The sequence below is a fragment of the Bubalus kerabau genome, chromosome 7, assembly GCF_029407905.1.
Source record: "Bubalus kerabau isolate K-KA32 ecotype Philippines breed swamp buffalo chromosome 7, PCC_UOA_SB_1v2, whole genome shotgun sequence".
In the NCBI taxonomy this organism is placed as follows: Eukaryota; Metazoa; Chordata; class Mammalia; order Artiodactyla; family Bovidae; genus Bubalus; species Bubalus kerabau.
The window spans coordinates 63,834,278-63,853,439 of NC_073630.1; the positions used below are offsets into that span (position 1 = coordinate 63,834,278).

Genomic DNA, 19,162 nt, shown 5'->3' on the forward strand with positions numbered 1-19,162 from the left:
GGAAATAGTCGATTCGCCTGTTTTTTTACCTTTTTTTTCTTCTTCAATAGTTCTACACTGAGTTGTTTTAACATTTCCTGCGTGCCCGCTAATCCTCTAAACTGGGTGTTGTCAGCAATACAAAATTCTTGCTTTCAAGGAGATCACAGGGGACAAGTTGGAGAAGGGTCACTTTGGACTCTGGGGACGTCGAGGATCTTCAGGGCTGCGCAGTCCAATTATGGAGGGGCCTTCAACCTGAGGAGGGGCTGGCACAGGTGTCCGGGGTGAGAGAGGAGGAGGAACTCAAGAAAGGAAGCGCTGGCCAAATCCCGCGGGAACTGCCCTCTGACAGCGTTCCCTCCCCCCTCGTCGCACCCTTGGTTGCCACGGAGACCCGGGTCCTGGGCCGGCTGACTGCCGCAGACTGGGGAGGCCTACCTTTTCGCGGCCGGAGCCGGCGGGCCCACCAGCCTCGTGCTCTACCCCGCTCAGCTGCCGCGTTCGTGAAGACGACCGTGCGGGCGGGTGAAGCCCTGAGGGGCATCCTCCCTCAGGAACCCGAGCGAAGCGAGAGCCGGGGGTCGCGACCCCCCTGCCCCGACCCCGGCGGGTGGGAGAAGCTCATTTGAACCAAACTGCCTGCGCGGACCACCGCGGCAGCCCAGCAGTCCCGGGGCCCGAGGGCGCTGTGTAAGATACCAGGCACCGGTGCCCGAAGTGCTGCGGCTGCCGCGTCTCTGTTCCCAAAGCCCCGGGGAACATCCGCCCTCTGGGGTAAGGGAGGACTCGCGGGAGCCAGTGAAAGGAGCGCCCGAGGGGCCGCAGGTGCGGCTCTTGGGGGAGCTCTGCACCCAAACGGGCCTCGGTTAAGGTCTCGTAATTCGGAGGCCATTCGGAGCCGTCTCCACCCCTCTCCCTTTGTGTGTGGAGCTTTCCCGGCTCGAAGTAAGGGATGCTCGGGGCGGCCAGGGAATGCCACCGGCTGGGTCTCTAGGGCCACACGAGGTGGGTCACCAAGTGTGGTCCTGCGGAAATAGTGGTTTAACCGGGATAATCTTTTATTTTCACAGAGACGATGCTTGAACAAGGAAAACCATTTCCCGGAACATCTGAATTGTAATTCAAGCTTGAGTTACCTAGGACAGTCAGGGGGGCAAACATGTTTAACTCCGCAAATGAACTGGAGTTTTTGGAAGAAACAACCGCGGAAATCTCCCAACTCTCTTCGCTGGCGCTGTCAGGTGACGCAGCATGCAGCGAAAACAGCTCAGCTGGTTCACCCGAAAAAACTGGCTATCCGGACTCCGTTTACATTCTGGCAGCGAACATTTTTCAGGGCACTAGACTCGAAAAGTCACCAGAGAAAGCCTTAATAAAGTATGGGAATGAGCCCTTGCCGTCCTCAACCGAATCCGAGGATGAATCCTTTCAGCGTTTGTCCTATGAGTTGGCTTTCAGTGCACTTAAGTGTGAGTAGTACCAGTTCTGACAGTCAGCACTAAAAGAGAATAATGAGAGAATTTCTGAGGTGCATCGAACCTCCTCCTCGCACCCTCACACACATACCCCAGGTTTTGTTTTTAGGCTTCTGAATATCTTTGGTCAGTTGCGGATGTCAAGGCTTTATGGAGAGTTTCCAGGAAAACAATCTCTTTCAGTCAGATATGTTTTCCACTGTAGATTTCCCTGTGTTTAGGTGGGTCAAAATTAAGATGATCCTATTCACTGCCATTTTCTTTGTTTACTTTTGGAAGCTTGTAAATTTATTCTTCCAAATTTTTGTAGAAATCCCTTTTAATCTGCCTCCAGGATTTGAGGTGTAATATTTCAGATTTCCTCGATGGTGGGTAATTATCAACTTCTGAGTATGGAGTTGATTCCAGGACAAAACCAAATATTTTTACTATAAGAGCAGTCAAAGGGCCTGGAGACAGGTTTTAGTACTAGCCATCAACTATAATACAATATAAACTGTGAAGTTTGTACTGATTTGTATACTGACTGAAAAGAAGTTCCAGAAATGTTTGGAGTATTACCAGCATGGCTAAAATGATAAAACTTCCTAAAGAGACACCTAGAAAGGGCATTACATGTATCATTTACTTACTGTTAATACTTATTGGGCCTTGCACATCCTTGCTGAGAGTTGGTTAACAATTGTTCAGCTGAATTAAAAGGTCCCATTAATTACTCAGCTATAAATGTGTGTTTTTGGTTGTCTACAGACATGATGTAGCTCAGTTCTGAAGCCAGGAATTTGTCATCACAGAGAAAAATTTGTGTGATGTTCAGAGGCAGCTTCTCTCTGTTTCATTTCTTTAGTTTCTGCTTGTGATCTTTTTTTTTTTTTTTTAAATCTGTCTTAGCCATTTTTCCCTCCTCCAGTTTAAACTTTCAGATTCTATTTCATCCCTTCCCTCCTCTTCTTTTTTAAAACTTAGATTTAAAGACCAACCAGAGTGTTGGTACTTTAAATCACGAGCCAAATTAACATTTGAAGATTTTCTCCTTGCAACAGTGAGATGCACATTAGGCATCTGTGTCAATTAATTGATATTTAATATTAATGCACAAACTCTATTATAGAAAAATTTTTCCTGATAGAGTATTGAATCTTACCTTTGTGTGTGCTGTGTGCACTTAATTGCTCAGTCGTGTCCAACTCTTTGTGACCCTGTGGTCTATAGCCCGCCAGGCTCCTCTGTCCAAGGGATTTTTCAGGTGAGAATACTGGAGTGGATTGCCTTTAGAAATCAGTAAATTTACAAAGAATAATTCTTTGTAAAATTAATCCATTGATTAGATGGTCATGTTGTAGTAATGTGTATGGTAGATTATCATTTTCTTTCTCTCAATCTTTATTTCTGTTTTATGAAAGTGTCTTGTGACTGGCATTTTTTAATAACCCAGATCCCATTTAGATAAATTATTGTCATTTGTTGTTGTTCAATCGCTCAGTTGTGTCTGACTCTTTGCGGCTCCGTGGACTTCAGTATGCCAGGCTTCCCTGTCCTTCACTATCTCCCGGAGTCTGCTCAAACTCATGTCCATTGAGTCGGTGATGCCATCCAACCATCTTGACCTCTGTTGTCCCCTTCTCCTCCTGGCTTCAGTCTTTCCCAGCATCAGGGTCTTTTCCAGTGAGTCAGTTCTTCACATCAGGTGGCCAAAATATTGGAGCTTTAGCTTTAGCATGAATCCTTCCAGTGAGTATTCAGGACTGATTTCTTTTACGATTGACTGGTTTGATCTCCTTGCAGTCCAAGGAGCTCTCAAGAGTCTTCTCCAACGCCACACTTCAAAAGCATCAATTCTTCGGCACTCGTCCTTCTTTATGGTCCAACTCACATCCCTACGTGACTACTGGAAAAACCATAGTTTTGACTAGACGGACCTTTGTTGGCAAAGTAATGTCTCTGCTTTTTAATATGCTGTCTAGGTTAGTCATAGCTTCTCTTCCAAGGAGCAAGCATCTTTTAATTTCATGACCGCAGTCACCATCTGCAGTGATTTTTGAGCGCAAGAAAAAGCCTGTCACTGTTTCCATTGTTTCCCCATCTGTTTGCCATGAAGTGATGGGACCGGATGCCATGATTTTGGTTTTTTGAATGTTGAATTTTAAGCCAGCTTTTTCACTCTCTTTCATTGTCATCATAGGCCTTTATAAACCTACTTTCCTTGAAATGTTCATTTTTATAAGTTCAAATTCTAAGACGGGATGGTTTTGGTTGTTTACTTGGTACAGCTGTTATTTTCTTTTTAATGATAATAATACCTTGCTTTAAATTATCATCTGAATAATTTCCAAATGTTCATATGGAATAAAGCTAGAATTCCTAAATGCAGTGGATTTCCAAGGTAATTAAGAGCCTGATATTTTGCTTTAGAATATTGGAGGTTTTTATATATTTCACTTTTGTCTTATGTATTATCAGTGTTCTTTCAATATTTTCACATGTAATATTTTATAAACTCAACATCTGGCTTATATAGCATAGGTTCAAGGAATCACAGTTCAGAGAATCATGGTTCAGGAAAGAAAACTCAGGATTTCTTCCCTAAGGTTTTATAGGAGCAGTAAAGCTGAAAAGGTTAATGCATGAACTAAAGAGAGCTTGGGTAATGATCATCTTTTTTATTTTTTATGATTTCCAGTTTTATTATTTGCCCTTTTGTTGATGTCCTTTGTGTATAAGCTCTTTCAAAGCAGAGAGTGTGCTTTTCTGATTAATTGTTTAAAGGGTTCAGAATAATGATTTTTGAAATAATAACCCCTATTCTTACTCCGCTAAATAAGATGCAAGGTCAGTTTTCTACTAAAGAAGGTAATGAAGAGTAACTTATTCCTATTAAGTTTGACTTATGTCAGAGAAGTAGAGTATTAGCAGCTAATTTATTTTTCAAAGAATCTCTGATGTTTCAAGAACTACCAAATATTAGAAGAAAAACTGGCAAAATGATTTCTTAAAAAATAAATTAATGAACAACCCATTAAGAAAAAAAATTGAGGAAAAAGGTATTCCTGAAATTATTGATCATAAGTTCAGTTCAGTTGCTCAGTTGTGTCTGACTCTTTGTGACCCCATGAACCACAGCACTCCAGGCCTCTCTGTCCGTCACCAACTCCCGGAGTTTACCCAAACTCATGTCCATTGAGTCGGTGATGTCATCCAACCATCTCATCCTCTGTCGTCCCCTTCTCATCTTGCCCTCAGTTTTTCCAAGCATCAGGGTCTTATCAAATGAGTCAGCTCTTCACATCAGGTGGCTAAAGTATTGGAGTTTCAGCTTCAACATCAGTCCTTCCAATGAACACCCAGTACTTTTCCATCCTTTAGGATGGACTGGTTGGATCTCCTTGCAGTCCAAGGGACTCTCAAGAGTCTTCTCCAACACCATAGTTCAAAAGCATCAATTCTGCCCTCATCTTTCTTTATAGTCCAACTCTTACATCCATACACAATTACTGGAAAAACCATAGCCTTGATTAGACGGACCTTTGTTGACAAAGTAATGTCTCTGCTTTTTAATATGCTGTCTAGGTTGGTCATAACTTTCCTTCTAAGGAGTGTCTTTTAATTTCATGGCTGAAGTCACCATCTGCAGTGATTTTGGAGCCCTCCAAAATAAAGTCAGCCACTGTTTCCACTGTTTCCCCATCTATTTCCCATGAAGTGATGGCAAATGCCATGATCTTAGTTTTCCGAATGTTGTTGATCTTGCTTCTGGCTTAATTCTTTCTCCAACCTCTTCAGGTGTATATACTAATTGGTGACCTCTCAGTCCAAGGAACTGGTTATGTCAGTAATCTGGTCATTTCAGAATCATGTAACCTGTCAGTGAAAAACCTGGCAAACATTTAATGTATGGTTGAGTTATGGCTTTGGGAATCACTAACTGTAGTCACAGATCCCTAAGACCACCCTCAGGTTCAGTGATTCACTAGAAGTACTCACAGAACCCAGCAAAGCTGTTATAGTCATAGTTACAGTTTATTACAGTGAAAGGATTAAGATTAAGGTCAGCACTGGAAAAATGTACACAGGACAAAGTTCAGAAGAGACCAGGTACAAGCTTTCTATTGTCCTTTCTCAAAGAAGTCTTAGGGACAGTACTTAATTCTCCTAGCAACAATGTTTGACAACATGAATGAAGGCTGTCAAATTTCCCTCCTTCCACAGATACAAAAACCCCATGTGCCTATATTTATAATTATTCTTTTTAAAATTGAAGTATAGTTGGTTTACAATATCCTGTTAGTTTTAGGTTACAGCTAAATTACTCAGTTACTTATTTTTTCAGATTATATTCCATTAGAGGTTATTACAAGATATTGAATATAGTTTCCTATGCTACACAATAAATTTTGTAACTTACCTATTTTATTTATAGTAGTAATCCCTGTTACTCCCATATTCCTAACTTGCCCCTCCTTTCCTTTCTTTCCCCTTTAGTAACCATAAGTTTGTTTTCTATGTCTGTGATTCTGTTTCAGTTTTGTATATAGATTCATTTGCATTATTTTTAAGTTCTACATATAAGTGATAGCTTATTTGCATTTCTCTATCTGACTTCACTAAGTATAGTGTTCTATAGTTCCATCCAAGTTGGTGCAAATGGCAGTAACATTCATTCTTTTTTATGACAGTAATATTCTGTTGTGTGTGTGTGTGTGTGTGTGTGTGTGTATATATATATATATATATTCCACATCTTAAGTCAATCATCTATTGATGGGTACTTGGGTTCTTTCCATGTCTTGGCTGTTGTAAATAGTGCTGCTGTGAACATTGAAGTGTGTGTATATTTTTTTCATGTTAAAAACTTTTATTTATTTGTTTGATGAGCTGGGTGTTAGTTTTGGCACGTGGGATCTTTGATCTTTGTTGAGGCATGTGAACTTCTTAGTTGTGACATATGGGATCTAGTTCCCCGACCAGGGATCAAACCCAGGCCCCCTGTATTGGGAGCACAGAGTCTTAGCCATTGGATACCAGAGAGGTCCCTGGAGTGCATGTATCATTTTGAATTAGAGTTTTTATCCTCTCTGGATATATATACCCAGGAGTGGGATTACTGATGATATGAATTTTTTTTTTTTTAAGGAGCCTCCATATGATTTTCCACAGTGGCTACAACAATTTGCATTCCCACCAATAGTGTACAAGGGTTCCCTTTTCTCCACACCCTCTCCAGCATTTGTTATGTGTAGACTTTTTGATGATAGTCATTCTGACTGATGTGAGGTGATATCTCATTGTGGTTTTGATTTGCATTTCTGTAATGATTAGTGAAGTTGAGCATCTTTTCGTGTGCCTGTTGGCCATCTGTATATCTTCTTTGGAGAAATGTCTATTTAGGTCTTCTGCCCTGTTTTGATTGGGTTGTTTGTTTTTTTGCTACCTGTTGTATGAGCTCTTTGTATATTTTGAATATGAAGCCCTTGCTGGTCACATTTTTTACAAATCTTTTCTCCCATTCCATAGGTTGTGTTTTTGTTTGGTGAATGGTTTCCTTTGCTGTACAAAAGCTTTTGACCAATTAGGTCTCATTTCTTTTTTCTTTTTTTTTTTTGCCTGGGGAGATTGACCTAAGAAAATATTGCTACGATTTATGTCCAAAAATGTTTTGTCTTAGTTCTCTTTTAGGAGTTTTATGGTGTCATGTGTGGTATTTAGGTCTTTAAGCCATTTTGAATTTATTTTTATGGATGGTGCTGTAATTTTATTGATAGCTGTCCAGTTTTTCTAACACTGCTTGCTGAAGAGGCTGTCTTTTCTCCATTGTATATTCTTGCCTTTGTCAGCTTAGACGAGCTGACCATAGGTATGTGGGTTTATTTCTGGATTGTCTATTCCATTCCACTTATCTTTATGTCTGTTTTTGTGCTAATACTATGCTACTTTGGTTACTGTGGTTTTGTAGTATAGTCTGAAATCTGGTAGGGTTATACCTTCAGCTTTGTTCTTTTTCCTTAGGATTGCTTTGGCAGTTCTGGGCCTTTTGTGATTCCATATACATTTTAGGATTATTTGTTCTAGTTCTTAAAAAATGTCATGGGTATTTTGATAAGGATTGCATTAAATCTGTGCAGTGCTTTAGGTAGACTGACCACTTACTTTAGCAATACTAATTCTTCCAATCCAAGAGCATGGACTATCATTCCATGTCTTTGAATTATCTTCAATTTCCTTTATCAGTGTTTGTAATTTTCAGTGTATAGGTCTTTCACCTCCTTGTTTAAGTTTATTCCTGGCTGTTTTTAATGCAATAAATGAGATAACTTTTTTTTTAAACTTTCTTTTTCATCGTGTAAAGAACTACAGTGCTGCTGCTGCTAAGTCGCTTCAGTCGTGTCCGACTCTGTGCGACCTCATAGATGGCAGCCCACCAGGCTCCCCCGTCCCTGGGATTCTCCAGGCAAGAATACTGGAGTGGGTTGCCATTTCCTTCTCCAATGCATGAAAGTGAAAAGTGAAAGTGAAGTCGCTCAGTCGTGTCCGACTCTAGCGACTCCATGGACTGCAGCCCACCAGGCTCCTCTGTCCATGGGATTTTCCAGGCAAGAGTACTGGAGTCGGGTGCCATTGCCCTCTCTGAAGAACTACAATAGATTTATGTATTTGGCTACCTTGCTGAATTCATTTATTAATTGTAATAGTTTTTGTGTGAAGACTTTAGGGTTCTCCATGTAGAGTATCATATTATATCTAAATAGTGACAGTTTTACTGCTTCCCTTCCAATTTGAATACATTTTGATTTGTTTATTTGGCTGTGTTGGGTCTTTGTTGGGGCATGCGGGATCTTCATTGCATCATGGGGGACTTTTGTGTGGCACACAGACTCTCTAGTTGTGGCTCAAAACCTTAGTTGCTCCATGGCATGTGGGATCTTAGTTCCCTGAACCCACGCCCCCTGCACTAGAAGCAGATTCTCAACAACTGGACCATCAGGGAAGTCTTGATTTCATTGTTGAACTCATTGGGTTTTTAGTAGCATGTTGTTTAGTTTCCATAAGTTCATTTTTTTCCAATTTTTCTTCCTGTGATTGATTTCTGGTTTCATAGAATATTGGTCAGAAAAGCTGCTTGAAATAGTTTCTACCCTTTTAAATTCATTGAGTCTTGTTTTATGACTTAGTATGTGATCTATTCTAGATAATGTTCCATGTGCCCTTGAAAAGAATCTGTCTTCTGGATTTTTTGGATGTAGTGTTTTGTAGATATCAGTTAAGTTCAAATGATTGTGTTATTTAGAACCTCTGTTGCCTTATTGAGTTTTTTCTCTGAATAATCTGTCTATTGATGTCAGTGGGGTGTTAAGGTCCTTTATTATTGTATTATCGTCATGGAGTGTTAAGGTCTATTATTATTGTATTATTGTTACTTTTTCCCTTTATGTCTGTTAGTATTTCTTTTTAATGTATATTTAGGTGCTTCTCTATTGGAGGCATTTATGTTAACAAGCATGTTATCTTCTTACATTGATCCCTTTATCATTATATAATGCCCTTCTTTGCTTTTCTTTATGGGCTTTGTTTTAAAATCTCTTTTGTCTGATGTGAATATGGCCACCCCTGCTTTCTTATTGTTTGCATTTTCTTGAGCTATCTATTTTTTATCTTTTCCCTTTTGGTCTGTGTATGTCTTTCACCCTGAAGTGAGTCTCATGTAGGCAGCATACTGCAGGTTCTTGGTTTTGTTTTGTTTTTCCATTCAATCTGCCACTGTGTGTCTTTTGATTGGAGCATTAGTCCATTGACATTTGAGGTAATTATGGATAGGTATGTACTAATTGCCATATAATCCTTGCTTTTCAGTTCTTATAGTTCTGTTTCTTTTGTTTGTTTGTTTCTTTTTACTTTTGTGGTTTGATAATTTTCTTTTGTGGTATGCTTGATTTCCTTTATATTCTTTTCAAAATATACCGTTGTATATTTTTGATTTGTGGTTATCATGGAGCTCAAGTATGTTAACTCAAAACTATATCTACTGGCTTTAAGATGATAGTCATTCAATTTCAAACACACTGTAAAAGATCTATATACTGCTATCACCCACATTTTGTGATTTTGATGTCCTATTTTACATCATTATGGATATCCTTTTACTGTTAATTTTAGTTATAACTTTTTTTTTTTTTTACAATTTTTTGATTCTGTTTTGATCTATGTACTCTCCAAAATCACTGCAGATGGTGACTGCAGCCATGAAATTAAAAGATGCTTGCTCCTTGGAAGAAAAGCTATGACCAACCTAGACAGCATATTAAAAAGCAGAGACATAACTTTACCAACAAAGGTCCATCTAGTCAAAGCTGTGGTTTTCCCAGTAGTCATGTATGGATGTAAGAGTTGGACTATAAAGAAAGCTGAGCACCGAAGAATTGATGCATTTGAACTGTGGTGTTGGAGAAAACTCTTGAGAGTCCCTTGGACTGCTGCTGCTGCTAAGTCACTTCAGTCGTGTCCGACTCTGTGCGACCCCATAGACGGCAGCCCACCAGGCTCCCCCATCCCTGGGATTCTCCAGGCAAGAACACCGGAGTGGGTTGCCATTTCCTTCTCCAATGCATGAAAGTGAAAAGTGAAAGTGAAGTCGCTTAGTCGTGTCCGACTTTGCGACCCCATGGGCTGCAGCCCACCAGGCTCCTCCATCCATGGGATTTTCTAGGCAAGAGTACTGGAGTGGGGTGCCGTTGCCTTCTCCGCCCTTGGACTGCAAGGAGATCCAACCAGTCCATCCTAAAGAAATCAGTCCTGAATATTCACTGGAAGGACTGATGCTGAAGCTGAAACTCTAATACTTTGGCCACCTGATGTGAAGAACTGACTCATTGGAAAAGACCCTGATACTGGGAAAGATTGAAGGCTGGAGGAGAAGGGGACGACAGAGGATGAGATGGTTGGATGGCATCACTGACACGAGGGACATGAGTTTGAGAAGGCTTCAAGAGTTGTTGATGGACAGGGAAGCCTGGCGGGCTACAATCCATGAGGTCTCAAAGAGTCGGACATGACAGAGCAACTGAACTGAAGTGATTGTCAATCGTTTTATATATTTGCCTTTCCTATTGTGATTTTCCTTGTCCTATAAATTCTTTTTTCTTTTCTTAGAGAATATCCTTCAATATTTCTTTTAGGGTAGGTTTAATATTGCTGAATTCTTTTAGTTTTTGCTTGTGAGAAACTTTTTCTCTTCTATTCTAAATGATAATCTTGCTGGGTAGAGTATCCTAGCTTGCAGGTTTTTCCTTTTCAGCACTTTGAATGTATCATGCCACTCATTTCTGACCTTCAGGGTTTTCTGCAGAGAAATCTACTGATAGTGATAATGGGGGTTCCCTTATAACTGACTCTTTGTTTTCCTCTTGCCACCTTTAGAATCCTTTTTTTATCTTTAAATTTGTCATTTTAGGGAATTCCCTGGCAGTTGAGTTTTTAGGACTTGGCACTTTTACTGCTGTGGCCTGGGTTTGATCTCTGCTTGGGGAACTGAGATCCTGCAAGCTGTGCAGCATGGCCAAATGAGATAAAATAAATTCATCATTTTAATTACAATATGTCTTGGTATGGGTCTCTTTGGGTTCATCTTGTTTGGGACCTTCTGTCCTTGTACTTAGTATCTGTTTTCTTCTTTAGGTTTTGGAAGTTTTCATCCATAGCTTCTTCAAATACACTTTCAATTCTTGTTCTCTTTTCTTTCTGTAACACCTATTATGTGTCAGTTGTCATGTCTGAAATCATCTCATAGATCTCATATGTTGCATTTGTTCTTTCATTGTCTTTCTGTCTGCTCTTCTCATTTAGTGATTTCCATTATTCTATCTTCCAAGTCATTTATTTGTTGTGTGGCATTTACTCTGCTATTCATTGGTTCTAGATTTGTTTTTCATCTCGACAATTATATTGTCTATTTTTGATTGATTCATCTCTACAGTTTCTAGTTTCTAGTTCATTGTTTGGTGATGTGCATTTCTATCGATACTCTTAATACCATTAGTGTCTTATTATCTCCTTTTTGAACTCAGGGTCTAGCAGACTGATGAACTCTGTTTTCCTATTTGTTCCTCTTGTCGTGAGTATGACTGGTATTGTGGTGTCCAGAGCCTGTACTGCATGTGAAGCAGGGTTTCCTCTGTTCTTTGGCTGTCACTGCCCTGTCAGGGGCGGGGTCCGCTCCCCACTGGAGTAGTAGACCTGAAGCTTGTGCTACACTGAATCTCTGCACCAGTCTCACTCCAGGCTGTGGCGTGGAGTGAATGGGACCATGATATTCACCCTTTTGGATTGGGAAGTGCCCCTGCCCAGTTACGTAGAGCTCTTTCTTGCTAACTTGGTTGTATAGCAGTTCTTCTGCCAGTTTCCAGTTAGTTTTCTGTGAGAATTGTTCCACATATAGAAGTTATTTCAGTGTGTTTATGGGGAGAGGTGAGATCCACATCTTTCTACTCTACCATTGTATTCCCTTTCAGCCTTGGCATTCTTGAAATGTAAGTTTTAGAAGTGAATTATATAAAGTGGCTCACTGAAGGAAACACTATGAACACATAATAAAAATAGAGAAGGAGAACCTAGGGGAAAGTCAAAAGAAGAAACATCTTCCATCTTTCTTCCAGGATGGGAGGGATGATCAGACAGACTGTGTGAGTTTTAGGGGTCCTATAAATAGCACCTCTCTTACACCTGGGGCTTCCCTGGTGGCTCAAATGATAAAGAACCTGCCTGCAGTTCAAGAGACCTGGGTTCAGTCCCTGGGTTGGGAAGATTCCCTGCAGAAGGAAATGACAACCCACTCTAGGACTCTTGCCTGGAAAATTCCATTAGACAGAGGAGCCTGGTGGGCTACAGTCTATAGGATTGCAAAGAGTTGGACATGATTGAGCAACTAGCTTTTACTTTCTTACACCTGAGTTTGTAACCAATAGAGAGAAAAAAAAATGTTCAGGGACATGGCTTTAGATTGTCAGTCAAGGCAGGCTTGTGAAATACTTTAGAAGTAGAACTAGAACTTTTCATCTAATCCAGACACAGCTGAAGAAATGCAAGCCCCTCCACCCAACTCACAAGGCACATGGCAGAGAGCAGTCTGGAATGCATGCCCACCTTCTGCAGAAACACTGGCAGACAAAGAGTGGAAGGGGTAGGGAGTAAGGTATGCCCCATTCTTTCTTCCAATTTCACTCTCTAAATAAACTCAATTTTCCTTTCATGTAGAGTGATGAGTAGGTAGGGAGAGAATCTAGGAGTGTTTCTCTAGGGAAGGCCTTCTACATTGGAAACATGAGGAATGAGGATTGAGTTCCCTTCAAGAGACTAAAGAGAAGAGTTTCGAATTAGTGGGAGATGAGGGATAATTGGAGCTATTGTGCTGAACTAGGATAGGTAAATTTTGCAATCTTCAAAAAGTCCCGATAACTCAGTCGTTAGCAGTGTGTTTTATTTAGCCAGTGTGGTGTGTTGTAAGAGTAAGTACAGGAAAGGCAGCATAATGTGGTGAAGAGAATGCATTTGGGTATCAGACTGCCTGGGTTTGACTCTGTGATCTGCCGCTTGCTGTGTGACCCTGAACATATTACTGTGCCTCATTTCCTAATCTATAAAATGGGGATAATGATGGTACCTAATTCATAGGATTGTTTGAGAGGGTTAAATGAATTAATATATAGAAAGCATTTTAGAAGAATGTGTATCACATAGAAAGCACTATCTAAAATACACATTATTAGGGACTTACCTGGTGATCCAGTGTTTAAGATTCTATGCTTCCAATACAGGGGGCATCTGTTTGATCCCTGGTCAGGGAACTAAGATCCCACATGCATGGCCCACACAAAGAGTATACATAATTAATGTTCATATTGCTGTGTGAGAATATTATTTAAACTGTAGATATATAAAGGCAGTGCATTCTGCGCAATTGACAAGAGCTCTAAGGAAAAAATGCAGTGTTGGCAAAATCAAATGTTCTGTCTTCTTTTCCTTCATTCTGCCTCTCCTATTTTTTAGGAGTCCAGTAACTTCACTGCTCAAAGTTCTAAAGCCTATGCAGGTCTCCTGTCTTAGCAGGCCTTCATTCTTATGATAACTGTATTTTCTATGACAAAAACTGGGACTTATGCTGAGAAACTATGAATTAGATAGGATTTGGTTTGCAAGTACTAAGAGTGTGAAACTATAAACTTCATTTTCCTTATAAGTGAAATGGGGATATTGCCTTGTACAATACAGCCATAATTGGTGACTAAAACATGGATAATGATACCTGAAAGATTTCCTGTGAAAATTGGAGTCTGTTCGTCCAAGTTTGTCGCTTCTTATTAGTTTTCCCATCCCCTAGATAAAAACTGAAATTCAATGTGTACTGTGTATGTAGGAGGTGTTCCACAAATGTTGATGAATTGAAGCTATCCTAGCTTTCTGTTAACTGATTAAAGCATTTGTTATATGATGTGTATATATAGTTAAGTCATTATAACAAATGGAGCACTCATGTGCCCTGTGGAAGTTTCAAAATATGTCCATATGTTTTTACTTATTACCTTTGTAATTATCCCTGTGACCAGAATGCTGTCTCATCCTGGATCTTTACATGGGTAACTCCTTGTCATTTGGGTCTTAGATTAAGTGTTATCTTATCAATGTCTTCACTAGTGAGTTTTATCAAATATTTAAATAAGAAATAACACCAATTTAGTGCAAATTATTCCAGAGACTAGAAGAAGAGGGGATATTTCCCACAAATTTTATAAGGCCAACATAACCCTGATACCAACATTGACAAAGATATTATGAAGAGAAAATTATAGACCAATATCCTTCATGAACATAAACATAGAACAAAAATCCTAAATAAAATGTTAGCAAATTGAATTCAACAGTACGTAAAAGGATAAGACATTATTAATTAGATCTTCTTTAATGTTTTTTAAGGATATAAATTAAAGATTGAAATTCCTTTATTACTACCTCAGCTATTCAGATAATGCTCCTTTGACTTCCATGATGATTCCATGTGGAGCCTGGGCTTTCCTGGTGGCTCAGTGGTAAAGAATCTACTTACCAATGCAGGAGATGTGAGTTCGATCCCTCATCTGGGAGATCCTCTGAAGGAGGACATGCCAACCCACTCCAGTATTCTTGCCCAGGGAAATCCCATGGACCGAGGAGCCTGGTGGGCTACAGTATATGGGGTTGCAAAGAGTCGGACACAACTTAGCAAGTAGACAATAAACAACAACACCACCATGTGGAGCCTGGGTCACAGGGGTCTAGGATTCATAAAGATTACAAATATTTCATTATGCCATTGTAATTTGGGTCTTTATCAAGAATTAAGGTATATTTTGAAAGTAAAAGTATTTTGCAGTATTGGCTAAAGTGTATTTTGATTCCAAAGTTTTCATTTTCAGCTTTGGTGTTTTCATAACAGACATTTTCTTTGTTTTACAGATCAAGATATTTTGGAAACTATATTAATAGACAGCTATATCTTCCCAAGTACCACAATAGTAAGTGTATAACTTTTATATAATTAGCTGTCACATGAGTGTTATTTAGAAAGCACTAAAAATAAGCCTTGGGATTTAAATACCTAGTTTGTTTAATGCTAAGACCTCTTCAAAACACAGCCTTAACTCTTTCCTACTTCCAAGTTTCTAATATAGATTGTACTCCTTTCATTTTGATGAACATGCCAGAAATTTTCCTTTTTGAAAGTTTTATTTTTTACTGAATTTTTTTTCTAGTTTGCAGTCCTTTTCTATCTCCCAGTTTAATCAGATGATGTGAAAATAGTCATACTCCTGCTCGCTTGAAAAATGATGGAATGGGAAATATTGCTGTTAGATATTATTTGTATGTTATTCCTTCTCTTTGTTTCCCCTTGGTAGCCAGATCATTTGAATAGTCTTATCATTGTGATGCTATATGATTTCCAAGACAGAAAATTTCAAGCTCGTCTCCTTTCTGGTAATGAAGAGTCTATAGCAGAAGTTCTAGAAGTGGAGAACCTTCTTAACAGGTAACTATAAAGGTTAAAAGGATGTTTTATATGAATTCGTTATTAGTGTTTCACTGGTGAAATAGTATACAATATAATGTGTGGATTATAATATAAAGTGTTAAAATTTTATAGAGAATAAAAGTTCATAAGTTTCTTGAGTTCCTTTAAAAAAAGATCTTGAACAAAGTAAATATATTACTTAAATTCAAGTTGTTTTGAAAGCTTGAATTGTAAGATCCAATTTGTAAGTATTTGGAAAATCATGAAAAATTCCTGACAATTTTTAGCACATACATAACTTACACTTCATTTGAAACAGCCATTATTTATTTACTTGGCTTTGTTTATAGCTCTTAAACTAACATGTATCAAACAAGAAAATTCCAATTAGATAAGAACCCACCACTTAGCCAAATTGAAAAAAGAATCTACAGCTTTTACAACTTAATGTCAGTAGTTAAGAGTAAAACTAACATATTTAAAATTTGTTTTCCTTTTACCCTAAGTATCAGCAGAAGCCTAGCATGAGGACAATAATAGCACCTACCTAAAAAGGTGGTTGGGAGAACTAATTAGAGTAATGTGTGTAAAATGCTGAGCTAGGAGCCAGACACATAGTAGATGATAGTAGATGGTCATTCATTAAATGCTACTATTGTTAGGGCTGCAGGATCCTAGTTCCCCAACCAGGGATGGAACCCATGCCCCCTACTGTGGAAACGCAGTGTCTTCACTGGACCAGCAGGGAAGTCCCCTATACTCTTAAGCCTTAATAAAAAGCACAACATAGCAAACAACAGCAATCCTGTAGGAAGACGTTTACCTGGTGAATAATCTGAAACAGTTGTCATATCTCATTTTATATTGTTATGGAAAACTCAGTTTCATTTTGAAGGTTGAGACCAAGAGAGTCACTGAATGGAGTTATAGTAATAACTTACCTTTATTGAAGAGCACTTAATATGTATCAATCACTATTACAAGAAGCTCTTTACATAACAATTCTTCAAAGTGAATATTGTTACCAACCTGTATTTTTACACAGAGGAAAACTGAAGCACAGACATGTTAAAGTAACCTGTCTAATGTCATAGAGCTAGAAAGAGAAGTGCCAGAATTCAGATTCAGGAAGACTAACTCTAGAGAACTTCCCTATAGCTCAAACGGTAAAGAATCTGCCTGCAGTGCAGGAGACCCAGGTTCGATCCATGGGTCAGGAAGATCCTCTGGAGAAGGGAATGGCAGTCCACTCCAGTATTCTTGTCTGTAGAATCCCAAGGACAGAGGAGCCTGGTGGGCTACAGTCCACAGGGTCCCAAAGAGTCAGACATGACTGAGTGACTAACTCTTTCACTTTCACTTCAGGGCTCAAGATTTAACCATTTATATGCTACTGTTCCTTCTACTTAAGATAGTGAATCTTGGGTAAAGTATTCTAGACGATGACAGATATGACATAGTACTATGTCAGTTGTAGCCATGAGAAATTCGGGGATGCAGAAAAGCAAAAGCAATTGAATGTATGTACCTTAGATAAGCAAGGATCTTGCTCCTGTTTACTACATAGGTTCCTGGGCAACCACTTCACCTCCCCATACCACTACTAGGCAACCTGCCTCTGAGGATGGGTACCCAGGATGGGTGCAGATACATTGGAGAAAAAGTGGTGGGGCAATGTGCTTTGGGACAAGCTCTGAGTTTCAGCTTTCCTGAACTGCTTTCAGTTTCCATTTGACTTAGGACTAAGATTTTCATGGAAATCTCAACTTGGTGTGCGTAATGAGAGCTGAGGTTAGGCTAAAGCAGCCAGGAAAGCCACAGAGCTCTAACCGAGTAAGAAAGACCAGACTGTGGTTTCAGCATCAGCAGATTCTTAGCTGAGAATGCTAGCAAGGCAGGTAGGAAATAGGACAAGCAAAGACCATGGCTCACGAGGCCAGAAGAGCCAGAAGATATTATTGTCTAAGGTTCCTGATTCCTCAGATTTTTACTTTTCCCTGTAATACATACTGTTCTACCTCTTGCCTGGAGGAGGTTATCTGGTTACATTCCTGTCAGTGCAACAGAAACTACCCAAACCAATCGGGCTTCATATAATACAGATCTTATTCCCACATTAATAAGTTATTTTATATCCAATTCATGCTATGCTCAGTTCATAATATGTTACAGGATAAGTGTGTATATTTAGTGGTTGAATTGAAGAGAATAGTAGTGTAATATACTGGTATAAGGATAACATTGAGAAAATCCATGTACAATGAGAAAGATAATGCTAATAAAATACATGTATAAAGATAACCTAGAAGGTTTTAATCAATAATCGCAGCTTTCAAGTAATAGAAGCTATTTTTAGTTAGCGTGAGCAAAAATGGAAAATGTTCTTAAATAGATCCTGGAATATCTCATGCAATTCAAAGACTCAGGAAGAGGATGAAATCAGGAACTGGAAAGATGTCAGGATTTTCTTTGTCTCTTTACCTTTTTATTTCTGCTTCTCTCTTAATATCTGCTTCATTCTCCTTTTCTCTCATGATCTGCCTTCTCTGTTTCTAGCCTACAAGGAAAAAGCCTTACTGCTGCACCCCAGGTCTTAAGCTTACTTGTTACACTTGTATGTTAGTTTCTTCACTTAGATTAATTTATTATCTCTACACCCAGTTCTAAATTCTACCTCCTTCCAGGGAATTTGATTGGCTCCTCCTGGGTCAAGTGCATTCCCTTGGGCCAGTCCTCCATAGCTAATGGAGTAGAATTCTGAACTCAGAATGTTGGAGGCCAACCTCTATAGATCATCTGGGCCTTAGGGCTGGGCAGTATTGTCCCCAGGGCAGTAGAATCATGTTAAGCTTGAAGTATACCTTAGTATGTTTCTACCAAGACGATGAAGACTAATTTTAAGAGGTGATAGAAAAAGAAGCAGTTATTTAATAAGAAACTGAATGAGAATCATTTTCTCCTTATAAAAATTGTGCTTGATCTTTGTTGTTGTGTCTACCAGAGATCCTTGTGTTTCATCACTCTGTATACCAACTGGTATCTTTTTCTTCATTTGTTCATGGCTCTAGGGATAGAATCCAAGATGAACCTATTATCATTCATTTGTTTATTATTTTTGGCTGTACTGGGTCTTTGTTGCTGTGTGGGCTACTCTTTAGTTGCCGTTTGTGGGCTTCTCATTTTGATGGCTTATCTTGGTGGCTTCTCTTGTGGAGCACAGGCTCTAGGGTGCTCAGCCTTCAGTAGTTGTGGTTCATGGGCTCAGTAATTGCAGTTCTTGAGCTCTAGAGCACAGGCTCAGCAGTTGTGGTATGTGGGTTTAGTTGTCCTGTGGCATGTGGGATCTTCCTAGATCAGGGATGAACCTGTGTCTCCTGCATTGGCAGGCAGGTTCTTTACTGCTGAGCTACCAAGGAAGCCCTATCTTTTTGATATATGCAAGGGCTTTAAGAACTCATTTCTTGTACAAATGCAACTATCTTTGAAATAGTGTGACCGGATTAAATAAAAGGAGACCACAGCTTCTTCCTTTCTTTCTCTGCATGCCTCATACTAGCCCAAGAATCTGATTCTGCCAAATAATTTGTTGGACTTTGGTGAGGCAAAACTAGAAAAGGCACAGTGAAATTAGAAAATGGGCAGTGAAAGACTGGAGAAGCAACAGGAGAGGAAAAAC

The 19,162-nt window shown here is 39.4% G+C and overlaps 1 protein-coding gene across 4 annotated transcripts in view; it reads left to right on the forward strand.

Annotated features, from left to right (window-relative positions):
* The first annotated feature begins 308 nt into the window (after positions 1 to 308).
* NSUN7 (NOP2/Sun RNA methyltransferase family member 7) overlaps positions 309 to 19,162 on the forward strand; it is a 45,718-nt gene continuing 26,864 nt past the window's right edge. Inside the window, exons 1-4 of one of the 4 annotated variants that reach the window (XM_055588390.1) lie at positions 309 to 807; positions 1,053 to 1,451; positions 14,934 to 14,992; positions 15,374 to 15,504. In XM_055588390.1, coding sequence (XP_055444365.1) covers positions 1,142 to 1,451; positions 14,934 to 14,992; positions 15,374 to 15,504 — 500 coding nt within the window. In that variant the 5' untranslated portion in view covers positions 309 to 807; positions 1,053 to 1,141. The remainder of the gene's footprint in view (positions 808 to 1,052; positions 1,452 to 14,933; positions 14,993 to 15,373; positions 15,505 to 19,162) is intronic. The other 3 variants (XM_055588391.1, XM_055588389.1, XM_055588392.1) reach the window with 3 other exon arrangements.